The sequence below is a fragment of the Salvia hispanica genome, unplaced genomic scaffold, assembly GCF_023119035.1.
Source record: "Salvia hispanica cultivar TCC Black 2014 unplaced genomic scaffold, UniMelb_Shisp_WGS_1.0 HiC_scaffold_1510, whole genome shotgun sequence".
Taxonomy (NCBI): Eukaryota; Viridiplantae; Streptophyta; class Magnoliopsida; order Lamiales; family Lamiaceae; genus Salvia; species Salvia hispanica.
In genome coordinates, this window is record NW_025951817.1 from 1 (window position 1) to 2,127 (window position 2,127).

Genomic DNA, 2,127 nt, shown 5'->3' on the forward strand with positions numbered 1-2,127 from the left:
TTGTCCATTAATTAATCTAGAGATTAATTTATGAGGCTAAAAAAATTAATAAACGGGTATTTATTTATTTTCGTTGAAACATACTTGTTACATTAATTATCTGAAGAATTAATTTCGCAGAAATTCTGGCGAGTCCACCTCTTGAATTAGATTGGCAGACCCGACTTAATTAGGGCGTTATGCTGCCCACTTCTCTAATTATATAAAATCGGCCCAATATATCCAAGACCAGCCCAATACACTCCAAAAATAAGAGTCCACTTTCTAAGAGGAACTGTATAGATTTTACAATCAAAATAAAATAAAATAGAATAAATAACAATATAGAACATTGTAACGCCGATCATAGTCTTGATAAGACTTCGTGGCCGTGGTGGTGCTATATTCATCCTTGTGGGCTCATCACGGGTCGTATCAAAAACTTGATTGATCGATGGCGTCTCGTAGTGGCAAAGAGGACAAGAGTAACCACGCCGCAGCCAAAGCACGAGGCAAACGGCGTGAAACAAATGGCTACATGGCATTCTCAACGTGGGGGCTCCACCGATCTCCGCCAAGCAGATGGGGCACCAGCCCGTCTCCGCCACACCACCACCGCCACCGCAAAACTCCATCAGCTTGAACCCCGAGTTAGCCATGGCGTTGTGGCGGCCTTTCCCAACTATATACGCATAAGAATATATCATCCGGATATTTAAATCGACCTTTAATTCGACGTGCTCGGCCATCATGGTTGACACCATTTCCCATATGATCTCAATCACGGGTGTGCAGCCTAATAACTCCTCGTCGCCGTCTCCTTGGATGTAATTGTCATAGCATCTCCCCTCGCTGAGCTTGTCGCTCTGGATATGATCGCAGATAGTTTCTCTGACCTCCTCTTGTATGTCATTATACGACAAGCTTTCTCGGGTGATGAAGCGGACGGTTGTGCAGATGGGACTGGTGATATCCGAGGAAAAGAAGGGCAGAGGCCGTAGCGGCGGCTTTTCGGAATCTAGGCTTATAAGATAGTTCGACTCTTGGCTATGGAAAAAAATATTAATTTTAACGCTGAAATGAGGAAAATCAGTTGGCTCGTAAGAGTACTTGCCGACCTCGAATCTTACACGTTTGTTGTATATCCAAAACATGGTGTGGATTAGTGGCAAGATCAGTTTGTGCCGTTCAAACTCGGTGTTGGGTGCTTATATAGAAGCATACCGCCAAATTCAATTCCAATTAGGAAAGGATTTTTATTTTATTTTATTTTTTAATCTGTCATCAAATTAATTATAATTTATATACCTCTGCAATTTTTTGTTACCATATTTAGTTAAGTCATCCATATCATTTAATTTTATTTGCGGAAACAAATATAGTAAAATCTTATTCATATAGCCTATATGCATAGTTCGTTTTTGCAAGATTGTATCTCATGATTAAATATGTATTGTATTTAGTTCATGATATTCAATTTGAAAACCTAATCATAGATGTATAATCATGCGATCCGTGTTTTATGTTTTCCATTATTTTTGGTTATATTATGTCTGACAAGCTATTCATCTTTGTATGTTACACATCCAACACATATACATTTATTTTTGTTCACATATAATTCACAATTCAAATATACAAAACAATAGATAGTAGCTTGAACGTCACATCTCCTTTATTTACTTTGGTTTTGATTGTATTTTAATGCACATAGTTGGGGTAAATCAAATCACATTCAATAGCATTCTGGACTGGGACGGAAATAGCGCTGGTCAAGATTCCTGAGAGATATAAAAGTGTCTTCGAAATAAAAATTCACATTTAACTTCATATTTGTAAATAACAAAAGTATGATTAGCAAAAGCCACCAACCAAAATAGCAACACTAAAGTTCCTAATCAAGATACTACAGTTCAACCAACCAATAGATTGTTTACAGATAGTTTTGAGCTAACTCCATATATTGATTCGTGAGCTAATTTAATTTTACCCCATAGTGTATTGAAAAATAGGAGGTAAAATAATTACTGTCTAAATGACTCATTGTGATTGAAAGTAATTATTTTGTTTTGTCTAATGGAGAAATAATATGTATAAGATCGAAGCGAGAGCTAGAATGTTGTTACTAATGAGAGAAGTTAGTAATGG

General features: G+C 37.0%; 1 protein-coding gene across 1 annotated transcript; it reads right to left on the reverse strand.

The window, feature by feature from the left end:
* Positions 1-330: 330 nt before the first annotated feature.
* LOC125198474 lies at positions 331-1,133 on the reverse strand (the record flags this gene model as incomplete). The annotated part of the gene is made up of 1 exon (XM_048096811.1): positions 331-1,133. A coding segment is annotated over exon 1 (803 nt), but the record flags the coding sequence as incomplete, so codon positions are not given.
* Positions 1,134-2,127: the final 994 nt, after the last annotated feature.